At 45.2% G+C, this 27,041-nt stretch overlaps 2 protein-coding genes across 9 annotated transcripts in view; both read right to left on the reverse strand.

Annotated features, from left to right (window-relative positions):
• MAPRE1 (microtubule associated protein RP/EB family member 1) overlaps positions 1 to 12,498 on the reverse strand; it is a 33,788-nt gene extending 21,290 nt beyond the window's left edge. The window contains exons 1-2 of one of the 4 annotated variants that reach the window (XM_055346371.1): positions 12,423 to 12,498; positions 7,765 to 7,888 (exon numbers count right to left, since the gene is read on the reverse strand). In XM_055346371.1, the coding sequence (XP_055202346.1) occupies positions 7,765 to 7,885 (121 nt within the window). In that variant the 5' untranslated portion in view covers positions 7,886 to 7,888; positions 12,423 to 12,498. Of the gene's footprint in view, positions 1 to 7,764; positions 7,889 to 11,765; positions 11,837 to 11,874; positions 11,938 to 11,968; positions 12,097 to 12,422 lie in introns of those variants that run through there. The other 3 variants (XM_055346361.1, XM_055346380.1, XM_055346389.1) reach the window with 3 other exon arrangements.
• A 6,604-nt stretch (positions 12,499 to 19,102) lies between these two features.
• DNMT3B (DNA methyltransferase 3 beta) overlaps positions 19,103 to 27,041 on the reverse strand; it is a 44,455-nt gene continuing 36,516 nt past the window's right edge. For 3 of the 5 annotated variants that reach the window (XM_055299824.1, XM_055299818.1, XM_055299840.1), the window contains 4 exons: positions 25,876 to 25,961; positions 23,190 to 23,259; positions 22,342 to 22,460; positions 19,103 to 20,711 (listed from right to left, as the gene is read on the reverse strand). In XM_055299824.1, the coding sequence (XP_055155799.1) occupies positions 20,570 to 20,711; positions 22,342 to 22,460; positions 23,190 to 23,259; positions 25,876 to 25,961 (417 nt within the window). In that variant the 3' untranslated portion in view covers positions 19,103 to 20,569. The remainder of the gene's footprint in view (positions 20,712 to 22,341; positions 22,461 to 23,189; positions 23,260 to 25,875; positions 25,962 to 27,041) is intronic. The other 2 variants (XM_055299830.1, XM_055299826.1) reach the window with 1 other exon arrangement.

The raw sequence follows: 27,041 nt of genomic DNA on the forward strand, positions 1-27,041 counted from the left end.
TTAAAAAAAAAATCAGAACACTCACAAAAAAAAAGCAAATGTTGAAAAGAAAAAAATCTGGGGCACCTGGGTGGCTCAGTCAGTTAAGCATCTACCTTCAGCTCAGGTCATGATATCAGGGTCTGGAATTGAATCCCACACATCAGGCTCCCTGCTCAGCAAGGAGTCGGCTTCTCCCTCTCCCCTCCACGTGCGTGTGTGCTTTCTCTCTCATGTTCTCTCTCCCTCTCTCTCTCTCTCTCTCTCTCTCTCTCTCACACACACACACACACACACACACACACGATCTCAAATAAAATCCTTAAAAGAAAAAAAGAAATGAAAAAAATCTATCAGCTGCTTTTCACAAAAGGGCTGAAAACTCCTATAAATGTCCCATCTAGTTACAGAATAGGTTAAAAAGGCCTTAATAACAAAGGCTGACAACACAAGCAGGGTTCCTCTCAGATGGCTGCTGACCCAATGATCTGTGGCAGAATAGGCCCACATAATCCGTGGCCTGAGGATGCAGACAGATGCAGGGCAGGACCAGTTGTATGTTACTGATCACCTACCAAGCCTCACTGACTGCTGTGGCCCCGCCTTACCAAATTCTGGGCTGCAAGGGCATAATGCAACCCCTGCTCCAAAAGCTTACAATACCCCAAGTGCCCTGGCACTCAACTCTTTCAGGCCGAGAGACCCCTGAGAATTAGATGAAAGCTGTAGCCAACATTCTACACATAAGAGATACTTCCCCATCAGAAGACTCCAGGTATAGAGCTCCCGAAGTTCTAACACAACACACAGGAAACACATTGACTATTAAATGTGAGCATGTTCAGACTTTAGGGAATAGGTGAGGCTTGAGTCATCTTAAAAGATGAATAAAATTTGGAAATAGAGAGCTATGAGGAATCACTAATGCAGTCATTAAAAATCAGCCTCAAGGATTGCCTGAGTGGCTCAGTTGACTGGGCGCCTGCCTTCTGCTCAGGTAGTGATCCCAGAGTCCTGGGATTGAGTCCCACACCCAGTTCCCTGCTCAGCAGGGAATCTGCTACTCCCCCTACCACTCCCCCTACTCATGCTCTCTCTCTCTTTCAAAAAATAAATTAAAATCAGCCTCAAGATGTTTTAACATGGGAAAAATAATCCCTACTCTTATTTTTTTTTAAGATTTTTTTATTCATGAGAGACAGAGAGGCAGAGACAGAAGCAGACTTCCTGCAGGGAGCCCAACACGGGACTTGATCCCCGGATCTCAAGATCATGACCTGAGCTAAAGGCAGATGCTCAACCACTGAGCCACCTAGGTGCCCCCATTCCAATTTTTTAAAAGCAGGAAACAGGGATGCCTGGGTGGCTCAATGCTTGAGTTTGCCCTCGGCTCAAGGTGTGATCCCGGGGTCCCAGGACTGAGTCTCTCATTGGGATTCCCAAGAGGCCTGCCTCTCCCTCTGCCTATGTCTCTGCCTCTGCCCCTCTCTCTCTCTCTCATGAATAAAATTTTTTAAAAAAGAAACAAAACTGCCAGGCACATACATGTGCTTGTTACTTAACGTAACAATCTATAAAAGCAACAAACTGGAAAGACATCAAATGTCCACATAGGGGACTGCTCTCCAAGGAAATTAGAATCTACATAGCCTAAAAAAAGAAAGGAAAGTGGCATCTGATACACTGATATGAAACACCCACTGGCATATTAAAAATGCTACTATCTGTGTAAAAAAGGGGAAAAGAGAACACAAAATATGGATGGATGTTTTTGCTTATACATACACTCTCTCTGGAGCAGGAAACTGGGTGGCTGGCTGACAGGGTTAAGGAGGAAATTTTTCACTGTTTATCTTTTTGTTCCTTTTGAATTTTAAACCATTTTCAGACCTTCAGTTATTTCAATATATTCAAAAATAAGAATTGTATATACAGTATATGTCAATTATATCTAACAATTATAGCTAACTACTCAAAGTACAGCTGAAAGAAATGACCTTGGGCAAGTTGTTTAACCTCCCTATGCCTCAGTTTCTCCATCTATAAAATGGAAATGACAGTCCTTACCTTCCAGGTTATATATGTAAAGCACTTTGGAAAGCAACTGGCCTACGATAAATGCTCAATAAATAAAGCTAATAATTAGGGGACAAAATACATCTAAAAGATAACAACTCCCACAAAACTGTGATATTAGAGCAGATTATGGTTTTCTTAATATGCTTTGTAAATCCTAATAACTTATAATTAGAAAAAAAGTTCCTTGTCTTTTGTTTTGTTTTAACTAAGGCAAAGAAAAACCAAGGAGGTGCTTTAAGAGTCAGGTAAAGTTGGAAGAGATCCTTCTTTGAGAAGAGTAACTCAATAAAAATGGTCTCTAAGAAAGGCTGCATACTGGGATCCCTGGGTGGTGCAGCAGTTTAGTGCCTGCCTTTGGCCCAGGGCGCGATCCTGGAGACCCTGGATCGAATCCCACGTTGGGCTCCTGGTGCATGGAGCCTGCTTCTCCCTCTGCCTGTGTCTCTGCCTCTCTCTCTCTCTCTCTCTCTCTCTCTCTCTGTGTGTGTGTGTGTGTGCGCGTGTGTGACTATCATAAATAAAAATTAAAAAAAAAAAAAAAACATTTAAAAAAAAAAGAAAGGCTGCATACTACTGTGGTGCCAGAGAGTGGGGACAGGGGAACCCGTGCCTAGTGAGGCAACTGCTGTGCCAGCAGTGAGCAAACGGAGAAAGGGCTAGATCCAAAACACCCATCAGAAGACATATAGAGCTTGGTGAATTAGTCTCTTTGGAAGCCTGCAACACTGAAAGAATGGTGGAATCATGGCCCAAAATGGAGTATCTGGAAAAGGGAGGTAACAACCTGAGGAGAAAATGAAGCAGAGGAGGCCTGGCTAGCGATGTGGCCACACTCAGAACAGCACAAGCAAGACTGACTCAAGGGCTCCTACAACAAGCTAAGGAAAGAGGAAATCTAGCATTTGCCAGGGAAGTGTCTGCACACTACACACCTCTCTTATTCTGTGCAGCACAGGAACTATGAAGGCCAGGCTGGAGGGGAGAAGACAAGAAGAGAAGGGAGAGCTGAGAAACACAGTGAGGGCCACTCTACAGGTTCAAAGTACCGTGCTGGGCCCTTGGAAACACACAGAGGGCCTGAATATGAAATGGAAATGAGGGAATAGAGACTCGTCAACAAAAAGCAACCACATCCCTTTTCTGATACAAGCAATCTCTCATCCAAATGAGAGGGTTTTTTCCTTCAGACTACCGTTCCAAAATACTCGATGACTAGCTCTCAAAAACAGGGAGACTATGGAATGGAAATGAATCTTGAAACAAACTGCCAACTTGTCACTGAAAGTTATCCTCACCTTACCTCACAAAAGCCAAGCAAAGGCTTGTTTTACTTTTGGGGAGTGCAGACCTGGGCGGGACTGGGAAGATTCACAATGCTTACAAAACTCAGCCATCTCATAGTCAACCAGCACATTAATAGTGTAGGACCTCAGAGCTTCACTCTTACAAGTGAAAAACCTATTCCTATCCTTCAAGACTCATGTATCATAGAAAATTCTAGTCAGCTTGATCCTCTGCTCATCAGAGGTAAGACCGGGAGGAACCAGGCACCAGTCTTAAAGGCTACTGGGATGCTGCTTAGGCCTCAGAAAATGCAAGAATCTGAGGAACCTCACCTTCTCTAGGACTCCAATCCCCTGGCAGCAGGCCTTCTCCAGGGACATAGTGTCTGCAGCTCATCCTGTTTGGTCTCATACAGAAAATGGAGACCTAGTTTTCTAAACATCAATGTGAGACATAACACAACCATCTACATACTTGGAGAGAAGTCACATACAACTCTCAGAGGAAAACTAGCTATGAATGAATAAAAGTTTGCTTACAAATCACAGTTAAGTGTCCTGCAGGAGAAAAGCACTTTATCCAAGATAAGAAAAATGGCAGGCAGCTTGCAAGGCTGAAATTCTTCACAGGGATTTTTAATGAGACAGTATCATTGTATTTAATTGTATATAATTTACATCTGTTTAACTCTCTTCCAAATGCTTCTTTTAAAAAGATATGACATGGGCAGCCCGGGTGGCTCAGCAGTTTAGCACCGCCATCAGCCCAGGGCCAGATCCTGGAGACCCAGGATCAAGTCCCACATCGGGCTCCCTGCATGGAGCCTGCTTCTCCCTCTGCCTATGTCTCTGCCTCTCTCTCTCTCTCTCTGTCTCTCTCATGAATAAATAAATAAAAATCTTTAAATAAAAAATTTAAAAAAAGATATGACATGAGAAAAAAAGAGTATGTATGCAGCAGAAAAAGTGTAAGGTTCTGTTGTCAGAAAGATCTGGATTCAAAACCAGGCTCTGTAATGCATAAGCTGTGTCCCACAAGCAGTCTCCCCATCTGTAAAATGAGCATTTGCACACTCCCCTGAGAGATCTATACTCATTTCCAGGGTCTGGCACAGAATCAGTATCTGAGAGCTTTTTTTTTTTTTTTTTTTTTTTTTTTAACAGGTAGGCTTAGTCCTACTACCCCAGTTTACAGAAGAGAAACTAGAACATTAAAGGACTCATCTAAAATCACATGGCTCAGAGCAGACTGAAGCCTCTCCATGCCCAGTCCTGACTATCCACAACAGCTCCCTGTCTAAGCTAAATCTGGAGCCAGATCATACACATTACCACTTATCTACACTTGAAGAGATTTAGGGGAACCTAGATGGCTCAGTCAGCACCCAATGCTTGATTTTAGCTCCGGTCATGATCTCAAGAGATGAAGCCTGGTGGGGAGTCTACTGGAGATTGTCTTTCTCTCTCTCCCTCTCCTCTGCCCCTCCCCCACCTACCCCCAACAAGCTCTTTCCCTTTCTCTCTAAAAATAAATAAATCTTAAAAAAATAGTCTAATTTTGCAATTAAGTAAAATATATTTCAGAGTATATTTATGGAAGAGGTAAATTTTAGGGAGAAAACTAGTGAAAAAGCTAGCTCCAATGAAAAGTGGGATGACCTCATCCCCGTATTAGTCACAAATCACAGGGCAAACAAGTGCTTTAAGAGCCACAAACAAATGGGGATGTAGTGATGGGACTGCGGAAACAAACTGGGGGAAGGCAGCACAAATCTAAGGCTAACAACCTGTGCCTACAAGTAACCTGTGCCCTGCTACAATTAAACTAATGAGAAACTAGCATGACACATGGGCACCATAGTTTCACTATACAATTTCGCATGGAGCCTCCCCATGACCATTTGCAAGTGGAGATTAAACCTCACAGGGGATGTAACAAGATGACCAAATGAAACAAAGAGCAAGACTAGGACCCAGCTATAAAATAAGGAAGTAAAAAAAAAAAAAAAAAAAAGGAAGTATGGGGGCCTGGGTGGCTCAGTTAGCTGTCTGCCTTCAGTTCAGGTCATGATCCCATGGTCCTGGGATTGAGCCCTGCATCAGGCTCCGTGCTCAGTAGAGAGACTGTTTCTCCCTCTGCCCACTCCCCCAAGCTGATGTTGTCTCTCTCTTACTCGCCCTATCTTAAATAAATAAATAAATAATAAAATAAATAAAATAGTGGCGCCTGGTTGAGCAGTTGAGCATCTGCCTTTGGCTCAGGGCATGATCCCAGGGTACTGGGATTGAATCCCACATCGGGCTCCCCGTGTGGAGTCTGCTTCTCCCTCTGCCTGTCTCTGCCTCTCTCTTTCTGTGTCTCTCATGAATAAATAAATAAATCTTTAAAAATAAATAAATAAAATAAGACAAAATAAAATCATAGGGGCACCTGGGTAGCTCAGTTAAGTGTCTGCCTTTGGCTCCAGTCATGATCCCAGGGTCCTGGGATGAAGTTTCATTGTCTGGCCCCCCTTTCTCTCTTTCTCTTTTTCTCTCCCCTCCTCTCCCTCTGTCCCTCCCCCCTTGCTCATCCCCACTCTCTCTCTCAAATAAATCTTTCAAAATAAATAAATAAAATCATTAGTAAATAAATAAATCCAAATGGCACCAGTAAAGGAATAACCTGGAGAGCGAGGAAGGCATGGGAACTGAAGAACATCAGCTGCTGATCTGTACAAAGGTTCAAGTCTCAATTCTGTTCTTGGTTGTATAGCCCGGAACTTGTTACTCAATTTCTCTAAGCCCGTTTCCTCATCTGTAAGCTAGGGTTAATAAACATCTCTACCTCATGTAGGTATATAGTAAGAATTGCATGAAGCCATATTGGAAAAGTATTTACATGACCCTGGCACCTAAGTGTTCAATTAAATGACCATTATTGTTACACCCAGGAACAATTCTAATTCTCTCCCACAGACAAGAGAAGAATTGAAGTAGCAGCAGGATACATATCTCATCCTTCTGGAATATTCTTGACCCCACCTCTATCTGTGGTAGACCCAGTTTTGGTAATCCCAACACAATCCTTATCATGCATGTTAGGACAGCCAGCAGAACCCACAAAAGGTGAGACAAGAAGTCTTTAGAGGAAACAGAAACCAGTAATATCTTTATGAAAAATAATTATCAAGAACCTAAAATTCATACTCCTTGACCTAGTAACTCCGTTTCTATTCTAGAAATCACTATGGAAAAATTAGAAACCACATAAATGTCCCCAAATCAGGAAGATTAATAAACAACTCCACCATATCCACAGAAATAGCACATAGCCATTAAAAATAAGTTTTTTTTATGATAGTGAATGACACTAGAGAATATTCACAATACAGTTAAGTGAAAAAAGCTGGGATATACAGAAATATATATGTGCACAGAAAAGTGAAAGAAAATATCCCAACAGCAGCTTTCTCTGAATACTAGAACTACCAACAATTCTTATTTTCTTCTTCCTAACTTTTTAAATGTCAGTTCGTATACACAGAAAAAAGAAGTTTGTTTTTGTTTTAAGTCATTACCTCTCTTTAAATTCTTATTAAACAAAGAGTTCAGGGCAGCCCCAGTGGCTCAGCGGTTTGGGTGCCGCCTTCAGCCCAGGGCATGATCCTGGAGACCCAGGATCGAGTCCCACATCAGGCTCCCTGTGTGGAGCCTGCTTCTCCCTCTGCCTGTGTCTCTGCCTCTCTCTGTGTGTCTCTCATGAATAAATAAAATCTTTAAAAAAAAAAAAAAAACAGTTCAATAAAATTGTGGCTGAAATGGCATTTGCCTGACTTTGGTCTTGTCCTACTTGGGAATAAAACATGCCACTGATAAAACTAATATAAAACTAGAACAGAAAATAAATAAATAAATAAATAAATAAATAAATAAATAAATAAATAAATAAATAAATAAGTCTAGAATAGTTACAACTGTCATCCTCAAATAAAACATTTCAAATCTGAATGCACTCCAGATCCCTGGGTGGCTCAGCAGTTTAGCGCCTGCCTTCAGCCCAGGGCGTGATTCTGGAGTCCCGGGATCGAGTCCCACATCAGGCTCCCTGCATGGAGCCTGCTTTCTCCCTCTGCGTGTCTCTCATGAATAAATAAATAAAATCTTTAAAAAAAAGAAAAATCTGGATGCACAAGAGTGCAGATGGAGAAACTGGGCTAAGCGGCAGGCCTCAGAATTTAAAGATGGTGGTACGTGGGCCAGAAGCACACTCTCTTAGCATAGTTCCTTCCAGAAGAGGAACTGGTGCGAGGCTGAAAGAAGGAAATGAGGCAGCCCTGACACAGAACCTGATCCAGTGGCCTCTGCAGTCAGATACAGGCCTGTGCATTCCTGAAAGACCTACAGGCTTTCCTGGAAAAATGATCTAGTAGATTTCTCTTACCTGAGCACAACTGTTCAATCTTTGTCAGATTCAGCTGCAGAGACTCATTGATCCAGGCCAGCATATCATGTCGACTTAGGTTATCACTGGTGACGGACGTTGAGTATACGTTCACTGCCATCTTCTACAGCATGTGAGGAAAAGAGAAGGGCTCACATTATTAGGCATGCAAGGGAGAGGAAACATTTCCTGGAGTCAGTAACCCAGAACAAACCTGTAGTCGGCTCAATTTTTAAGCGATTACTTTCTACCCCCAAGAGGCCAAATCACTAGGATTCCAGTCATGAGCCTGGATTGCCACACATAAGCATGACCCTAACTGAATGGCCCAACCCCTGCCAGCCTAAAATTTAGCCCCATTCTAATATGATTAGTATTAAATTTCAGTATTAAATTTTAAGGTATCAGAGACACTATGTAAAGAGATGACTCAATGCTCTATGAAGGAGGCCAACACACAAACATGTTCTCTGTTCAGAAAACTTATCCGTTGACATGTCAAAATGTTCACAAGAATTTCTTTCAGATGGTGGGCTTTTATTAATTCCTCTTTATAGTTCCCACTATTTTCCAACTTTTTTTTTAAAGACTATATCTCCACTTTTAAAATCAAAATAGTAAACAAGCTTTCAAAAATCTAAGTACGAACATGGTGGGAAATGACCTTACAGTGAAGGGTCCTTGGTACTAATAATGGTCTCCTGAACCACCTGGGAACAGGAAGACATCCGAGGAGCTTTACAGACACTTGTCATTTACCCTGACAACTCCCCACAAGGTTCACCTCATTCTCCTCATTTTACAGGTGAGGAAAGAAAAGCTCAACCTAGAAGCCCTGGGACTGGCATCCAAACCTGCTCAGCCTCGCCAGCCACTTTCTTTCCCTGCCATTAGAAAATGCTGCCCCTCGCTGTTCTGCTAGGCTTGCAAATTCAAAACACAGAGAAACACAGTAGCTTAAAATGCTATTAATTGTGGATGCCATCATCATCCTCATTCAGTCAATAAATGTTTATCAAGCACTGTTCTAGGGCCAAGGAAATGGTTAAGCAAAAGAGACAAGTTGCCTGTCCATAGGTAGCTCATGTTCTAGTAATGGAAGGCTGACATGGGTCAAATAAACAAACAAATATCATTTCATATCAACCATTTAGGAAATGGGGCGGTGGGGAATGTGGTAAAGTTTGGGTTGACATCTGACCTTAACAATCAGAAGGAAGCAGCCACATGAAGATGTGAAAGGTAGTTGTAAGCCCAATAAGCAAGAGGAGAGCAGGAACAGAAGTGGGAAAAGAAGCCACCAGATCATGTTAGGATTTGGAACCATCATGAGATGGCACTCTTGTGGCACTTCCTTCCATCCACCTAGTGTCTAGTACATGAATTGGTCTTCCCACACCCGTCTCCTGCAAGCCTCATGAGTCATACAGAAATGTGAGGGCTGGCTGGAAGAGACAGATCTACCCAACCAATCTTTTTATAAGTGGGATGACTGAGGGCTGGCAAGATAAATAACTTATCAGGTCTATGCCCTCACATCTGACATTCACCCATCCCCCCCAAAGCACGTGGCACAGTGCCTTGCATATAGTGGGTAAAAGCTATTTGTTTTCCAGTTGGCAGGACACTATCAAAGACAGAAAAACTATATCTATATAAGCGTTTTTCAGAAAAGCAAACCATCAACACTTACATTTTTAAACTCAGATGATAAAACCATTTCATACAAGAAGCCAACACAATTTAGTTCCTGACTCCACTGGGAAATTAATTGTTCCCACAGCACTTCATTCAAACCTCTAGATAGGCATTATCACACTGGATTGTCATTATCTCTCATTTCTGAATCATTCCCAGACCAGTTTTGCGCCAGGAGGCAATTTGCTCTATGAAAAAAGCTGAGGATTTCAAGCCAAGACAACCCGGTTTGAGTGTGAGGCTGTCACTCTTTCACTGTATGACCCTGGGCAAGTTACTTGAGTATACCTCAGTCATCTTATGAGTTAATGCTACCTATTAAAAATTATTAGGTGAGGTTTAAGTGAGATAAGGCATATGAAATACCTGGTGTGGTATCTGACACATAACAGGTATTAAACAAACATGATCCAGGGCAGGGAGGGACCTAGTACCATTCATCCTTCTATCTCCAGTACCAAAAACAGTGCCCAAGACCTGCTACCACTATCATCTGGACCCACTGCAGCAGCCTTCAAATTAATCTCGCTGCTTCAAACTATCCTTACACAGCAACCACAAGAATTTTCTGAATCACAAATCAGATCAAGTCTCCCTTGCTTAAAACCCCTCAATGAATAAAGGAAATGCATATTGCGTATAAAACACTATTACCAAAAAAAAAAACAAAAAACAAAAAAAAAAAAAAAACACTATTATCAGGTACCAAGGAGAGACATATCCAAACAAAAAACACGCTCCAGACTCAGCTCTTGTAATCTATTTTGGTGACATTCGTACATACACTGGGTATTGTATGGGTCATGCTACCATAAAATGTAAGCAGCTGGTTAAGCCACGTGTGTCTCCTGACCACACCCCAGCTCAGAAAATGTTAATGGCCTTTCATCATCATATAATTTAAAACTCTTTCATTAGCAGTACATTAATACCTGGTCCCTTGTGCTCCACAAACTCTGCAGCCACTGAAGACATGGGGTTAGACACCCTGTGGATATGCAATAAACATCCACTGACTCAACCAATTAACTGGCTCTTCCAGGCAGTCAAAACAGTCTAGTTCTCAAAGCTACAGCAAGCTACAGCTTACTGCTCCTCCATAAAGATTCCATTGCTTGACCTCAATGGAAGACCCATGCCAACTATACAAGCACACATTTGTGTGCATAAAAGGCTCTGTGATCCAGGTTTCAATTGCCTTTAAAAAAGCTCCCTTACCTACCTTCCCAGGTATCTCTCCTCCTTCAGCAGTTCTCCTAGCATGTTCTCAAACCCACTCTGATTGAATGCTGGCTGAGAGGCACCCTATTACTTTCTAGGCACCATACTGATACCTATGGAAAAATAGGGAGGGAGATACCACCAAAAAAAAAAGCCATGTGACCCTGAGTAAACACCTCACCTTTCTGGATCATAAATAGCTCACCTGTAAAAGGTGAACAATATACTCCACACAAGGCGGTGGTGAGGATTAAATGAGAATCTAAGTGAAAACACTTCAGTGAAAAGCACATCATGTCTGAAGCCTCTCTATGTGCAAGAAACTGTGCTAAGCACTTTGACACACCACCACCAAAGGCACATTGGTATGAAACACACTAGCTCTCAAGAAAGGCAGCATAATACAGACTCAGAGGCAGCCTGGGTGCTCAGCGGTTTAGCGCCACCTTCAGCCCAGGGTGTAATCCTGGAGTCCTGGGATTGAGTCTCATGTCGCACTGCCTGCATGGAGCCTGCTTCTCCCTCTGCCTGTGTCTCTGCCTCTGTGTCTCGAATGAATGAATGAATGAATGAATGAATGAATGAATGAATGAATAAATAAATTCTTCAAAAAAAAAAAAAAAAGCCTGGACTCAGATCACAGATGTGGCTTCAGCCAAATGCTGAACAGCATGAAGCAAATCACATAACTTCTCAGAGTCTCAGTGCCTCATTTGTAAAATGAGGATAGGATCTCCTAGAGATAGTGTAGTATTAAATGATACAATGCCACATCAAGCACTTAACACAGTGCCTGGCACAGAGCAAGTGCCCAATTAGCAAAGGGCTGCTATTATTATCTTACAGCGCCCCAACAGGGAAGTGAATGCCAGGCCTGGTGTACCTTCCCTTCAAAGGGCCTCAGGATCCTCATCCTTAAAATGGGGGAGAGACCAAACTCTGCCCTGAAGCACCTCAGGGGAGCTGGAAGCAGGGATGGGAAAAGCACTGCTCATATCACCCTGTTATATTGTCTTCATAGTAATTATACGAAATTATCTTGCCCATGTATTCATTGCCTTAGTTCCTATCTGTCTCCTCACCACAATGCAGATGCATGGAGAGCAGGCCTTTGCTCAGCACAGCGCCCAGCATTTATGCGCTCAACGAATACCCAGCGAAGAAAGGAAGCAGTCCACTGAGCCGGCTTACTTTCTTGCCACGTGCTGTGATAAGAGCTTCCTGCAGTCATATCACTGTCCCCGTTCTACAGATGAAGAAAACAGAGGCCGAGAGGTTCAAGCACCTGCCCAAGGTCGCACAGCATGGAATGGAACACAGGCCTGAATTCAAAACCACAAACTCTTGACCATCCGGCGACACCGCCTCCTACAGTGGGGATCCCCAGAGCTCTCCGCAGCACTCACTTCAACCACACACACCCACCACCCGCGCCCGACCAACCCGGAACCTCCAGCCACCGCTGTCCGAGCCCCGCACCTAGGCCGCGGCCCTGAAGCCCCACTCCGCCCAGGGGCAGCCCCCACTTCCGGCCCCAAGCCCCGCCCCCGGCAGGACTGAGCGCGCGCCCCCAGCCCGCGCGCGCCGGGTCACGGCCCCGCCCTTCCCCCACCCGGCCCGATCTGCACGGCCGTGGGAAGCGGCCCGGGCACGGCCCGCGAGGCCCGCCGGCGCCTGCCCGGCCCGAGGCCCACCCGGCCGTCCCCCGGCCGCCGCCCCGTGCCCGCTGGCAGGCTTACCGGCTCTCGGCGGGACCGCGTCCACTGCCTGTGCCCGGCTTCGACTCCGTCTTCGTCTCGTTCAAACCGCCCAACCCCGCCCGCCCGCCCGCGCGATGACCTCACACGCACCCCCCCTCCCGTTACGCGCCGACGTACGGGCTCGTCATTCCGCGCCGGCTCCTTTTATAGAGAGGGACTCGCCGCGCGCCGGGGGCGGGGCCCGGCCAATGATCGACGGCTGAGGAGCCCAACCACGTGGCCTGCGGAAGCCAACGAGATCCCGCCCCAGGCCGGGTGTGACTCCTCCTACAGGGCGGGGTCCAGCTGCAAAATCTCCACCCCAGGAGCCAGAAAAATGGGCTGTACAATGAACTTCTACAAAAATGGGTTTATTGGATAATAAAGATACTTGATAGGCGCTCTGAGGAAAGACTTAAAAGTCACCTTAGAGGCACATTCTGTGACCACGCTGTAATGACCTCGTCATCTGTTTATTTTCCTCTTAGTACCTGTGAAGTCATCTTGTTTATGTCTATGGCTTTATTGTCGGCCTTAAGTCCCGCAGAAGCGAGGATCTTCTCAGTCCTGTGTCCCACTGCCCGGCTTGCTGAAAGAATGGTTACACCCACTTTTCAGAAAAGGAAGCTGAGGCTCAGAGAGGTCAACTGACTTGCCCAGCATCACAGCCGACCAAGGTCTTGAGCGGGGTCTTTATCTACATATCATTTATTCATGTGTTCCACAAAGATTTATTTCCCCTGGTCAATCAGAATCTAGGGATTTGATAGTGAGCAAGAATCAGACATAGCCTCTAGCTTGTGCGTGTGTGTCCTAAGTAAGCTCTACAACGCCCAACATGGGTCTCCCCAGCCGACATCAAAGTCGCATGCTGTACCCTCTGAGCCAGCCAGGCGCCCAGAGCCTCTCAGCTTTTAAAATTTCCAGTATAGGGGGATCCCTGGGTGGCTTATTGATAGGGCCTGCAACTGTTGATCTCAGGGTTATTAAGTTCAAGCCCCATGTTGAGTATAGGGGATTACTTAAAAGTAAAAATCCTAAAAAATAATCAGTTAAAAATAAATAAGAGCACCTGGGTTGCTCAGTCGGCTAAGCAACTGCCTTCAGCTCGGGTCATGATCCCAGAGTCCTGGGAAGGAGACGCGAATCTGGCTCCCCGCTCAGTAGAGAGCCTGCTTCTCCCTCTCCCTCTTGCTGCTCTCCCTGCTTGTGCTCCCTCTCTTTCTCTCTACAAAATAAATAAAATCTTCTTTAAAAAGTAAATAAAAATAAACAAAAGTTTCCAGTCTGGCAGGGGAGGCAGAGGACAAAACCGATGGCTCCAATTACTGTTTAATTATGAATCAGACTGGGATCCCTGGGTGGCTCAGTGGTTGAGCGTCTGCCTTCAGCTCAGGACGGGATCCCAGAGTCTGGGGATGGAGTCCCACATCGGGCTCCCTGCATGGAGCCTACTTGTGTCTCTGCCTCTCTCTATGTGTCTCTCATAAATAAATAAAATATTAAAAAGAAAGTTATGAATCAGATTTAGTGCTAGGCAGGAGCAATGTGTGGCAGGGGTGACAGCACCTACATTGAATGAAATAGGGTCCTGGAGGCCTCCTTCCAGATGGAAGTCTTACCCAATTGGTTGTCAAAGTCCACGGGGAGCTGGGGCAGGAGTTGTTTATCAATCAGTCTGGTGGCATTTCAATATTTTAACCACCAGAATGCTACTTGTCTCCAATGTAGTGCTCTAAGAGTACATCATAAAGAACCCTGAGCAGTGTGAGAGGCTTCCCAAAGATGAAACTTGCCTGGGATGCCTGGGTGGCTCAGCGGTTGAGCATCTGCCTTTGGCTCAGGGCATGATCCTGGAGTCTCGGGATCAAGTCCCACATTGGGCTCCCTGCATGGAGCCTGCTATGTCTCTGCCTCTCTGTCTCTCATGAATAAATATATAAAATCAAAAAAGAAAGGAAGGAAGGAAGGAAGGAAGGAAGGAAGGAAGAAAGAAAGAAAGAAAGAAAGAAAGAAAGAAAGAAAGAAACCTGCCCTAAAAGGTGAAATGTTAACCCAACAACTAACTCTGTTTAGAGTAGGAAAGGGCAAACAAGAGGATACAGCAAAGAACCCAATAGCCTAATGGTTACAGCAATAATAGTAGTATCAGCATCAGAGGGAATTGATAGGAAGCATGGGTAACTGAGTAAAAATATTCACCAGTGCTTTGTGGCAACATAAACTACCCCCATTTTATATAGGAGGACATGAAATTTTCAACAGGCTAGGTGAATTTCATTAGTAACAAAGCCAGGAAGTCTGGGTTCAAATCTTGACCCTGCTAGGAGTTAGAATCACATGAGATGTATATAAAGTTCTTAGACCACTCCTAGCACATAGCAGGTGCTCAATAAATATTAGTGGTTTCTGAATCTCTTTCAATTATGTCAATATTTCAATAATGTCAGTTAGTTGACAGCACTACCTAAAGGCCATTTTGGTTGGGGGGCGGGGGGCCTTAGTGTGGGGGGATGAGACAAATAAAGAAAGCCAAGCCAAGAAGAGTCTCAAGTGCCAGACTAGAGTTTGGACCTGATTCTGGAAATATAGGGTGTCACCTAAGTTTTCTGAGTAAGAGCCTCCAAAATAAAACTCATTTCCCTCCCAGGATCTGCTCCCAAAGAGATGGGAAAGGGGCATGTTATCTGCTTAGAGTCTACTTTCCTCCTTCAGGAGGGGGCTAGCCAAAGTTATCTAGCAAAAGGCCTTGACTGCAAGAGGCCGGAGAGTAGTAAGTTTCTACCCAGCAGGAGAAATAGCTGTGAAGACTTTATTTTTTTTTAAGATTATATTTTTTTATCCATAAGGGACACAAAGAGAGAGGCAGAGACATACGCAGAGGGAGAAGCAGGTACCCCATGAAGAACCTAATGTGGGACTTGATCCCAGGACCCCGGGGATCACAACCTGAGCCAAAGGCAGATGCTCAACCACTGAGCCACCCAGGTGCCCCTCGCAATTAAGTTTTAAAAATTAAATATAAAAAAATTAAAAATAATAATTAAAATTAAATATAACCAAGTGCAATGTGTGGTTCTGGAATGGAAACTAGACTAGAAAACATAGATCTTTATTTCTCTTCCTCAATAAGGACATCTTGAACTGGCAAAATCTAACTACGGTCTACAGGGACGTCTGGGTGACTCGGTGGTTGAGTGTCAGCCTTTGGCTCCAGCCATGATCCTGGAGTCCCTGGATCAAGTCCCACATCGGGTCCCTGCATGGAGCCTACTTCTCCCTTGCCTGTGTCTCTGCCATTCTCTCTGTGTCTCTCATGAATAAATAAATAAAATATTAAAAAAAAAACTTATAGTCTCCAGATTAGGTAAGAAGTAAATGAATGTTCATTCCCTGTTGTGATACATGTACTGTAGTCATGTAAAAGAATGCTTTGGTTTTTAGGAAATACACACTGAAGGATTGATTTTATTTATTTATTCATAAGAGACACAGGGAGAGAGGCGGAGACACAGGCAGAGGGAGAAGCAGGCCCGGGCGATCAGGGCAGAAAGCAGGCACCAAACCCCTGAGTCACCCAGGGATCCCACACTGAAGGATTTAAAGGCAAAAGAGACATCATCTCCGTAACCTATCATCAAATGATTCAGAAAAAAAAAAAAAAAAAGATGACAAAATACATGTGGCAAAATGTTAGCATTTGAGGAATTTGGGTGATAGGTATTTAGGAATTCTTTGTACTATCCTTGCAATTTTTTGGTAAATCTGAAATTTTACACTAAAAAATGTCAGAAAGGAGAAAAAAGGAGAAAAGGCAGAAAGGAAGGAAGGAGATGGGGGGTAGGCTGGAAGAAGGTAATTAGGGAGAGCAAGGAAGGTAGGCAAATTGTACTCCAGGCTGCAAAGGGCAGCAGATAATTTCAAGCTCTAGCAGAACAAAAAATCCAGTAGAACACACACACACAAACATACACACCAAAATAAATAGGTGCAGCTGGGACCAAGAAGAAATAGCAGACTACTTCGGATTCACAGAACAGATTCAGACTTACAGCTCCTTTACCACTGACTGGGTGGCCTTGGATAAGTTATGGGACCTCTAGGAATCTTAGTTCCCTTCCTAGGAATCATGGTAATCAGGGCTTCACTACGGGGTTGCTAGGAAGCTTCTCCACCAGTAAGAGCAGCTACCATTTACTCAAGACTTGCTACCTACAAGCACTTTTCCACATACTTCACATGCCTTGAATCATTTGATCCACAGGTCAGCCTTAGGAGGTTGATACTATCATCCTCATTTCACACTTGGCATCCACTGAGGCACCGAGTGGATATGGAGCACCCCCAAGGTCACAAGTTAGTGGGCAGACCTCCAGCAGGGGTGCAAAGAGTCATCAAGGACCAGGTACAGGCCTTGAACACAGGATCATTCAAGAAGCAATTGGCTGGGACGCCTGGTGGCTCAGCGGTTGAGCGTCTCCCTTTGGCTCAGGGCGTGATCCCAGGATCCTGGGATCAAGTCCTGCATTGGGCTCCCTGCATGGAGCCTGCTTCTCCCTCTGCCTGGGTCTCTGCTTCTGTGTCTCTCATGAATAAATAAAATCTTAAAAAAAAAAATTAGCTGGAAAACTAGAGGGACAAAGGTAGGGTAGGAGACCCTGTCCACCTAACACTGACTGCCCAACCCACCCTGCCCCCCACTCCCGCCCGCCAAACAGCTGTGGACCAGTCCCGCAAGATGCCTTCTACAGGCCTCTGGGGATGGCAAATGCCAAAGCCACACCCACCCAGTCTCCCTAACAAGGACCAAGGAGACCCCAACATGACATAGGGTGCGATGATGAACTCATCAGATGCTGTTGTTGCTACAGTTGGCATCAGCCCAGCTACAGGGAGACACCTGAGAGATTATTGTGCTGCCCTTCAAGATGTTAAACATGAATAAACATTGGATGCCACCACCACTACCAGCACCCAAGCATTAACACAGCATTGACTAATGGCTTTTGTTAGCACAATGCCATATAAGACATGAGGGTTTATGGCATGCCATGCACCAGGCAAAGCTCTTTACCCACTTCATGCCCTGAACCTTCACAGCAGCCCTAGGAAACAGGCAGGACCTGCAGTCATTACCTGTTAGAGATGCAAATCTCCCCGACTACAGCCCCAGGCTACTAGAAGACTGCTTCAGAAAAGGCCTACCTAACCTCATCCACAAGATTAGAATAGGGAGGATTCACGTCCTCCCTATTGCATTGTACCTGGGATCATGTAGATCCATCCAAACATTAACTCCCATCTTGCAAAAACAAAGAGCTGCCCTGACAGCCCCTCCAAAGTCAACCCTGGGCCTGCCTCACAGACTGGGACACCCAAGATCCCCTCACCTGGAGAGATAGTCCACCTCCTCTCTTGGGGTTTCGAGGCCAGGGCTGTTTATTTTGCTTCATCTTGTCCTGGTATTTGGTGAGCCACTGTATCCAAGATGGCTTAAAAGGACAGTTGAGGTCCCTGGGGCCCAAACACCTCATAGGAGTGCCAACCCACTTGCTAATTGCCAACGGTCTCACCATGGCGACTGGAACGCGAAGAGTTTCTCATCCTCCACTCCAGTATCTAATAAGGCACACAACTATTGTCATGGAGGTGGCCAGTGTTAGAGCCTTTCTTAACAATTTGAAAGAACTGAGGCACATGTAGTTGCTATATCTATTTTAACTCCAAGCAACCCATCACATGTGCATACTTTTTCCCACAACCTTTTCCCTCTGTCTGCATCAGCTGACCAGTATGAACCTCTGGAGAGGCATGGACATCTTCATTGCCTCCTTGTCCCTGACCAAATGCTAGACCTAGCGACAGGGCTATGGCAGGATGGGTTGGGGCAGGGGGATTGGGCACCTGCCTAGCTGGTGCAAGTTAACTGCACAGCAATAGGTATATGCCCCACCCAAAGAGCTGTGGCCACAGGGAGCTAGATTAGAATCATGGGGCCACGCCTTTGGCCCAGGGCGTGATCCTGGAGACTGGGGATCGAGTCCCACGTCCCACTCCCTGCATGGAGCCTGCTTCTCCCTCTGCCTATGTCTTTGCCTCTCTCTCTGTGTGTGTGTCTGTCATGAATAAATAAATAAAATATTTAAAAAAAAAAAAAAGAATCATGGGGTCACTCCCAACCAGTCCCAACTTAATTGAGACAGGACAACTGGGGGCAGTGGAACCAGGTGCAAGGGAATCCAAAGGTGTGGAGAGCTGGGAGAAGCAGCCCTGGCATTCTGGAGTCAGCCATCTTGATCAACTCCCCAAGAGCTGTCAGGTGGCTGTTTCAGACCTCAAGCCTTAAGTGAACTCAAAGGCTCCAGTCCCTTGATTTGAGATCCAAGGCTTAGAAACTCATTCACTAGCCCAGTCCCTGGACCAGCAGCATAGAATTCTTGGACTCTACTCCAGACAACGAAATCAGAAACAGGGTGGAGCCCAGAAAGCTCTGCTTTAATGAGCCTCACAGTGGAGGCTGGTACACTGGAGTTTGAGGGCTAGTGATCTAGACCATAAGCTCCATGGGGTCACCCAGGTACTCCTGGCGAAATGCTTGCTGCAGGAACCAATACCTCCAACTCCCAGGCCCTCCCACGCCCCACCCAACTGACCCAGAAAGAAAGAAAGGGACACCATGCTGTTAGAGAAATACTGATTTTAATTCAACATAAGGTAAACTCTAGGCATCTGTCATCTTTCAGCCTAAGAATTAGCAAAACTGTTGAAACAAGGCACAATTTTCCCCATACTTGTTACGTGGCTCCAGTTAAAAAAAAATTTTTTTTATGAAAATGTTAAAACATAAAAATAGAAGTCTGTGATTTAAAAAAAAAGTGTATAAAACAATCCCCACAAAACCTGTCAACGTTGATCCTGATTCTACAAAATAGCACCAGTAAGAAGAATAAAAGTTGTTAAAAACCATTACGACAGCATTTCTGAAATGCAGCTTTCCCGACCTCCCGCTCCCCCTAAAAACTTCTCTCATGGGATACAAAAGGACTTTAAAATCACTGGAGGGAGAATCGAGCTGTTATTGCAGTTTTCCCCTGCAGTCTCTGAGATGAGGGGCAAGTGTGGGGAATGTGCTTTGCCCCAGCTGTCACTGCTGCTCAGTTTAGGAAAAGGCTGAGGATTTGGGGTGTCCTACTTCTCAGCTGGGTACTTGTGCCTGCAGAGTAGTCTGTAGGGTCCGTTTTGGGGGCAGAGGAGGGTATCTTCCCTTAGCTTCCTCCTTTGCTCCCTTCACATGGGGAAGAGGGAGACTGAGAGAAGCCACACCTGCATAACACAAGGCAGCAGATAACCCAGCCCACCCAGTCCTGAGGTCCTGAGTTCCCCAGAGGGTTCTACTGCAGTCACTGGGAGGGGATTTAGCTAAAGGTGTCTGCCCCCTTGGGTTTGTGGTGGGGTGGGGTGGGGGTGGGAATAGCCCTGAATGTGATGATGAGGTCATCCCTGCTGAAATCATCATCGTTATGGAAAATACTCTACCTGGACCCAGGTAGTGGGTCCCAGCCCTTTATGCTGAGGCCAGAGGAATGTGCTTGCTAGATAAAAATTCAAGACATAGGCATCCTTTCCTCTTCTGCTAGCCTGAGAGGAAAAAAACACCCAGGGCTCTTAAAATGTCCCTTAGCTACATGTCTACCACTGCATGCTCCTGGAAAAGAGGAGCTGCATTTTTTTTTTTAAAAAGTCTTGCAGTAACTGTCTTAGATGATTTTTCAGCATTAACCTGAGTATTGGAGAGCTGTCGGCACTGTGGTTTTGGTATCTTAGCCATTGTTTCTCTGAGCCGTAAACCCAGGAGGGAAAAAAAAAAAGCCATCTTACTACCTACTTCAAGTTTTAAAAGTTTTCGGATTAGACAAAATGAGCACCGTGTTTGGCCGCTCCTAGCAGCCGGGTCTGAATTGTGCACAAGGAGGTGGCACCTCAGGCTGCCCCTGCCAGGAGGGGGGTCACGCGGCACTGCCCGCCAAAGTTATCAGGCGTGACCCCACAATGCTGAGCAGAGGAAGGGCAGAGTTTGGGCTGTACCTATTGGGTCCTGGCTCTGCCCCACATACCCCAGTGCTACTGGGCTCTGGGTGCCTGGGGGGTTATTCACAGGCAAAGTAGTCCTTCAGGGGGGCGAAGAGGTGTCGGATGACAGGCACACTCCAGGACCTCCCAAGCAGCTTCTGGCGGGCACCACGGCCCATGTTGGACACATCCGTGTAGTGTACAGGAAAGCCGAAGATCCTGGTGGGTTGGAGGGCACCAGAATAAAAAAGACAGGGAGTCAGAAGTGCCCCTTCCAGCATACTTAGGGCCTCTGGGAGATCCTCAGATAAACAGCATGGCACTGCTCTTTCTGACCTTTGTCCCATCCTTTCCATCATGCCAACCGGGCCTTCACATGAGCCCTCTCTTGACCCCCAGAGGTCAGATGAACAGGTTCTTCAGAACACAAGTGACAGTCAAGAGGGCATTGTTCCTCTATGAGGATGCCTGTTTTGTGCATCCCCAAGCACTAGCACTGTGCTCCTGGCACATAGCTAGAGCTCAGTGGATATTGCCATGTGAGTGAGTGAATGAACGAATGAAATGAAGGCCAAGAAACCCAGACAGCAAGCAAACAGACATGTATCTGCTTTCAAACCACAAGAGGAGAAAAGTTAGGCAATTTTCTAAATAAGAAATAAGGACATTTGCAGAAATGGATCATTAGATGCTCAGATAATTAACTCTAAGTACACTGATGTAGCCTGCATTTTCTATCAATCTTAAAAGCCAGTTGTTAGATCAAGGGCCAAGCTGGACTTAATCGCAGATGGCAACCAAATATACCAAGAGCTTCCTCCATGGGATTTCACCAGGCCTGGTAAGAGGCTACAGATACACTAAACCTCAGGCTTTCCTGGGTTTGTAATCTAATACTAAAAAGCACACCAATAGGCCAATGACTAAAAATGAGTATTAAGAAACATGCCAAAGATGTAACACCATAGGCCAGTGTCTTGTTTTGCCTATATATATTGACAGCCATCTGCACCCACCTAGTGTCACAGGGCCAGCCCAGCATATTAGGCTTAGGTTTCAAAATACAGAATAATCCACAAGATGAACAGGCAAGGTTTCCTGCCAGTTTCTATGAATCAGAACTTCCGTTTAGACTAAGAAAAGTACTGTCAAATCAGAGAAATAAAACCAGTTGTAGGGACTGAAATATCTGGAATGAAAATGCTCTTATCAAATCCATTGAGATGCAGCCAAAAATGTAAAGAGGAATATTCATAGCCCTGCCTTAATTTTTAATGAGAACAAAATAAACAAGAAAAATGTAAAATAAAAAATGAAACCAGAAAAGGAACCTTAAAATCCAAGAGCTGGTTCTTTGAAACAAAACAGTTAAACTACCAACTTAGCCAAATAAATAGAAGAAGACAGACTGTGGCTAAGTAGGAACCAGCTTTGGACCCGCAACTTGGCTGGGATTGGAGGGAATTGGCTTGGAGGGAATCTTCTGAGAAAGACCAATGGCAAAGTCAGTAGGATGGTCTTTTGCTGGTTCCTCATATGCCCTGGAGGCCCAGTATGCTGGGGCACGTCAATGCAAGGGCAGCAGAGCAGAAACGGGGAGATGGTGCAGTGGGTCCAACGACCTCACGTTTCAGATTCCTCACTGCCACCACCCTTCTATCATTTATATCAGGAAAATGAGCACTGACTCTGAAAAGGCATTACTCCCAGCTCTGCTAACATTGGTCATTTAAGACCACACAGAATTGAGGCAGGCAGCTGCCCACTTGTACTGCCTGCCTTTAACCACACGTCCTTCCCCTTTCTCTCTGCCTGCGTGATTTCCCTCTTCACGTGCAGCCCTGCTCACCTTTCTAGCTCAGTGCACCACAAAACATCTTCTTTGCCATTCATGACAACAGGGAAAAGTTGGTTTTTCCCCTGTCTGATCGAGTTCGACTTGGTGGTTATTGTCTGTACTTTCTTTAACTGGAGAACAAAACGACATCATGGAGTGAGCACAGGATGAAGGGTCTGGGTCAAGTCAAAGCTCATAAGCACCTAGGGAGGATAGAGAAGGGAGGGCAGGTGGGGAAGAGGGGGAGGCAGGGTTGGGCTCACAGAGGGAATGAGAATAGGAGAACTGGATGGCGAGAACATTTTGTGCTTCCCACAAACACCAAGAAGTTAATGAACAGGAAGGACCAGCCTCACAGAGAACAACAGATAAAAAAAGTGACCATGAATAAGATCACGTGGAGGGGCCAAGAAAACACCAGAGTTACTGATCAAGCAGGATTAAGCAAAAGTAAAAACCCACCCGGATTTTGAGGATGGCCCACTGGGGTTGTGAATGAATGAAACCTAGCCTGAAGTAAACATTAAGGTCACGGAAGTCTTAATTATCTATGACAATTTTTGTGGCACAAGTAAAATTACTCCTTTGTTACTGGAAGATGAGCTGAAATTATCTGTGTCTACAGAGTTTGCATTCACAATTGGAAAAACTAGTCACCTTTTCTCACAGTGAGTATTTGTGTATCAAGAACCTCTCCTGCTCTGCTCTAAGATGGGACAGAATAATAAAGTGGGGAAAGAGGGCCAACACCAGGGAGTCATGTGGCAGGGAAGGGGCAGAAAAAACTGGACACCAAGGTCAAGTCCTCGCTTGGAGGTCACCAAGTGCATTTCCAGAGACCATTTGTTAGCACGTCTTACCTTTGCTGTCCTATTGAACTCCAGGCAGTCCTGCAGCTCGAGTTTATCATTCTTTGATGCTATCACGGGCCTGGGAACATCCAAAACCCATTACTTTCTACCAACTATAAAGGGGCCTCGGCTAGGCACTTCCCAACGTGGGAATGAGGGCCGAAGACTGCAAAATGTGCTCTGGCAGTGAACTTGTTACAATTACCTGATTAAAAAAAAAAGTGAGCCTCGCAGGAACATCATACTATGTGCCAAAGACAAAGACAGACTTGCCCCTTAAAGGGGCAAGCCCAAAGTCCTGGAGTGAATGCTCTCCCTTCCCAAATTTTAATTTTAGTAAGAGCTCTCCTACTGAGAGATCAGAATGAAGGGGAAAAAGCACACTGACAGGAGTCAGGAGACCCCTTTAGTCCAACCCCACCACTCACTGACTGAGTGACCTTGAGCAAGTCAGGCCACCTCTCTTGGCCTCAAGAGCTTGGATTAATTAGGTCTTTGTGGATTTATCTGCTGCAACTAGCACATCAAACCCATGATTCGGTGGCTTACAGCTGGGGACGTGGGGATGTGGCCTCCAGAGGGTTTCAGGAGGTACAGGCAAGAAGGACAGGAGATGGTTGACAATACTACAATTACCCTTATAACTTTCACCATTGAAACCTGCAAACGCAGAGGCAGACAGATGCCTGAGAAGGGAAAGGGCTAGAACTCAAGGAACCAAGTGGTTAAGCATTCCAGAGCAGAAAACCATCAAAAGGTCTGAATGCACAGAGTTGATGAACACCACAGCAACTCCTGTTTAACACCAAGGGTAAAAGGAAATCAGATTGAAGAATGAATGTGATGACCTACAAGAGAGGCCACTGAATCACACAAAACATTCCCCTAGATTCTGTCAAGGATTTCCGTGACCTCACCTTCTGGGCTTCCAATGCCTGCCTATCCCCAATCTTGAATCTTCCATGAACCCAAGGGAGCTGGGAGACACAGTGGAGCCCTACCCGGTGATAATTGCAGGACTGAGATCTACACAACCCAGATATCTGATCTAACGACAGGATTTCAGATCAGGTGATGATGGGGTCAACCATCCTAGAACCCTGCAGGGCCAAGTTGTAGCCACCCAGTTATTCTCACAATTCAGGCAGAGAACTCTGAAGGTTCTGAATACTCCTCCGTTCATCTGATACCCTACATCCAAGGCATCAGCAAATCCTGTTAGTCCCACCCTCACATTACCTACCATCTGATTCAGTAGAACTCCTAAGCAGCCAAACCCCCAGAGCCACACTTGTATTGTGTTGAATATGTATGAATGGTGCCTCCTGGGGCACTCTGAATAGGCACCCTCCCGGGCCTCCTCATTGCTGCCCTCATCTTGCCCTTGTCTATCTTTCTGTGAGCAAAGACCATGAACCTGAGATACAACCCTCACCCCTTACAATGGCTCAGGAGTTCCCATGCGATGACCCACATGTGCAGTACAACTTGGCCCATACTTCTGAGTCCTGTCTTACCCTCCTAGCCATTGTAGTCCCTGGAACGCTGTTCTCTGAGCTGGGTCTTCCAATTCACTGTTCACATCACCATTTCCCCTATTCCTTCTGCCTGGAAGGTTCATTCCTCCCTCAAATAACTGAGCAACTCATTTCCTTTATTTAAGGAATGAGAAGCCTCTCCATCAATTCCTCCAATGCCCCAAACCTCCAGCCATGATTATGAAATAATTTAGGGTCTTCTCTGCCCATCCCCCATTAGCATGTCAACTCCATGAGAGAGCCAAGGCTAACATCTAATTGTTCCCCACTAAACTGGCAACATGGACAGCAATGCCTGGCACAGTGTGAGTGCTCAAGTGTTGAGTTAAGAGTCCACTTCATTCAGACATAGACATTTTCCATTTCGCTGGCTGATTAGCCAAATAAAACTGCAACACACCCAAAAGAAATGCTTTAAGATATTCTAGCATCTTCTCCCCTCTGTTCACACTTTGCTAAATGCCTGAAAGTTATTATGCTTCCAGCACTTCCTTCTAAAGGAGGAATTTTTTTTAAGTTTAACTCATTTGTAAGTCTAGAATGTCACATTACCATCATATTCTGTATCTTAATTAGCAGTTTGTATCCCCCAGAAACCACATGGAGGAGACAATGAATCCTTTGCTAAGCCACTTACTTTGTGGCTTTGAACATGGAAAGAAAAAAGGTGGGAAAAGTTCTTGGCTAAAGAAAATCCAATGGGGGAAGGGTATCTCAGCTGTTACTGGACTGGTCATCACCACAGGCCTCGGCCAGGGATTACTTCATCTAAAAATCACTTGTATTTCCCAATGGACAGCAGTAGGGAAAAGAGGTGGAGTACAGAAGCATCAGTACTCTGTATACTCTGTTCTAAAATTTAGCAAAGTGTGAACAGAGGGGAGAAGATGCTAGAAGCACTTTTGAGAACCTGGCCCATGGGCAGAACGGGAACAAGTCAGAGAAGAATAAGGAATGCTGGACTCTGACCATCAGGTTGGTGCTGTACTTCTCAAAAGGCTTCAACCATGACACCAGGAATTGGTCTGAATCCCTGGTGGGGCCATTTCCCAGAAAAGCCAGTGGGCCTCTGAGTCACAAGAGGCCCACAAGAGTTCAGTTAGGGCTCACATCATTATACTTGGCTATTACTTGTCCCACGTTGTGCCCCTTGTTACCTGTTCATTCCCGGCAGGTTGCCCCAGAAGTAGCGGGCCCTGTGAGCAGCAGACACTTTGATGGCATCGATCATCACCGGGTTACACTGCAGAGAAAGAAGGACACCTGCTGGGAGCACACATCAAAATTCACACGGAAGCCAGTAACAGTGGGGCTTGACCTGGGTATATAGGTGACAGAGCGACCCCCTGGCAATAGAAGAGGTAAGGTTTCTGCCAGTAAGAAGACAGACCAGACCAATCCTCATCAGGAATCTGGCTATAGGGCAGCCCCGATGGCCCAGAGGTTTGGCCGTCGCCTTTGGCCTGGGGTATGATCCTGGTAGACCCAGGATCAAGTCCCAGGTCAGACTCCCTGCATGAAGCCTGCTTCTCCTTCTGCCTGTGTCTCTGCCTCTCTCTCTCTCTCTCTCTCTCTCTCTCTGTGTGTCTGTCATGAATAAATAAAATCCTTTTTAAAAAAAAAGGAATCTGGCTATAAGACACCGCTAGTACCCTGATATTAATGGTGTGTTAGAGATAAGATTGGACCTGCAGGTTCTGAGAGAAGATATATCCTCAGACCTGACAGATAATTACAATGTGATATATACAGGTAGTAAAAAGCAATTCAGAATTGAAATCTGTCAAGTTGGGAATTCTGGCTGCAGAAATGTAGTGTTGACAAAATGTGGCTTCTGACAGCCATCTGCCAGGTTCACACAGCCTGTTCCATAACCTCTCTAGCAGAACTTAGGTATTTAAGTTTCGAAGAAAATGAGTGAAATGTAGAAAAAGTATTTACTATAAAGCTTGATGATAATGCTTCATAATGAATCGACTGCAGCCCCTAAGCAGAGGTTCTCATCACAGGAATGTGGAAAAAAAAAAAAAAAAAAAAAAAAAAAAAAACCTCCCTAGAGTAAAAGTTTGGACAAATCTCCTAAAGCCCCAAAAGTAGATGAGGATTTCATCATCTGACTTCAGTGGGTTCAGGGTGAGGTTAGATATCAAATATTTTCCATACACTAGAAACAATCAATCAATCAATCAATCAATAAATTAATAAAATAAAATAAAATAAAATAAAAACAATCAACCCACATGACTGCATGTGTTTGGAGTTTAGCCGTAACCTCCATTAAGACCTCAGAAATCACACCCAAAGGATGAAACACCCAATCATG

This window comes from Nyctereutes procyonoides, unplaced genomic scaffold (genome assembly GCF_905146905.1).
Source record: "Nyctereutes procyonoides isolate TBG_1078 unplaced genomic scaffold, NYPRO_anot_genome, whole genome shotgun sequence".
Lineage (NCBI taxonomy): Eukaryota > Metazoa > Chordata > Mammalia > Carnivora > Canidae > Nyctereutes > Nyctereutes procyonoides.